The 1,389-nt window shown below is 31.7% G+C and overlaps 1 protein-coding gene across 1 annotated transcript; it reads right to left on the bottom strand.

Moving 5' to 3' along the window:
* Nucleotides 1-482: 482 nt before the first annotated feature.
* Nucleotides 483-1,279, bottom strand: LOC111034569 (zinc finger MYM-type protein 1-like; the record flags this gene model as incomplete). The annotated part of the gene is made up of 2 exons (XM_022315848.1): nt 483-904; nt 992-1,279. Coding segments are annotated over 2 exons (710 nt in total), but the record flags the coding sequence as incomplete, so codon positions are not given.
* Between the last annotated feature and the right edge of the window lie 110 nt (nt 1,280-1,389).

Below are 1,389 nucleotides of genomic sequence, written 5' to 3'. Positions count from 1 at the left end.
TTTATGAGCTTAAGCTTAGAAAAAGAACGTTCAGCAGAAGCGACTGTAACTGGAATAGTCAGAAAAATTAAACACAGCGTAAAAACGTCATGAAAAGACGATGCCAAGTCATGTTCAATTAAATAAACTGTTAGGTCTTTAATATTATGCAACACAGTTGTTGAGTTATTAACACAAAGAAAATTTCTTAAACACAAAAGTTGATTTGTAATATCTGAACTTAACTCATTCTTATACTTTATGTGTAAATCATAGGATGCTTTAATTATAATTTGTTCCTCTATTGTAGTAAGATTTATTGGTTTTAAAAAAGAAAACTCATCACTTATTGTTTTAAGACCTTTAAACCTTTCTTTAAGCTCAAACAATGCCGTGTCCAGTGCGGGATAGAATACTTTAACTTTAAAATTGTCCTCAGTTATAGAAAGTCTTCGGTCACAATCAACTTCTTCGTGATACCTAATAGCAAATCTTTCACGTTTTCAATTGAAGTTGAAAGGTATTTTCCATGAAACACAAAGATTTTTGGCAACTTCGACTAAATTATTATAATTAGCTCGTAAATTAGTTAAATCTTCAATGGCACTATTAAGTTGAACAACAGCAAATTCTATGTTGAAATTCATTAACTGGAGAGTTTTAGACACTACATTTAATGATCGTAATATTCGTTCCCAAAAACATAAAATTAATACAAACTCAGCTGATTCGAGCTTCTTTTTCAAGGAACCATCTAAATTTGTTTCATCAGATTTATGAGACGTAAGTAGAATATGAGTAAGTGCTTTGATTATGTCCAAATAACGTTCCTTTAATGCAAATACAGAGTCGTGGCGTGCTTCCCATCGTGTTGGGCAAACTCTCTTTAAGGTTTTCTTTTGTATTTTTGATTCAACTTCTTTCCCTAAAGCTAGTAAAGCCTATCTAGGTGCACTTACACTAAAAAAGTTGTAAACGTCTTGAACTGTATTAAAAAATGTCTGAACTTTACTAGAGCTTTTTGCCGCATCTGAGATCACTAAATTGAGGTTATGAGCACAACAATGTACATATACAGCATTGGGAAAATCAGATCGAATTAAAGTTTGAACACCTGAGTGCTGTCCGCTCATAACTGCAGCACCATCATACCCTTGCCCGAAACACTTATTAATACTAAGACCAAATGTCAATAATGTTTGACGTAAAAGGTTTGCATAGTCAACAGCATTATGTTTATCAAGTACAAAAAATCCCAAAAACGATTCTTTGATTTCAATTTTCTTGTTTTCATAGTTAACTAATACATAACGTATGATAATACTCACTTGGTCAACTTTTTTAATATCTTGAGTAGAATCCAGTATTATTGAAAAACCACAAGACTTTCTGATGTCATCACAAATAATT

The sequence above is a fragment of the Myzus persicae genome, unplaced genomic scaffold (assembly GCF_001856785.1).
Source record: "Myzus persicae strain clone G006 unplaced genomic scaffold, MPER_G0061.0, whole genome shotgun sequence".
NCBI classification, from domain to species: Eukaryota; Metazoa; Arthropoda; class Insecta; order Hemiptera; family Aphididae; genus Myzus; species Myzus persicae.
The sequence above is the reverse complement of the archived record's forward strand: the minus strand, read 5'-3'. Positions and strand labels throughout refer to the sequence as shown.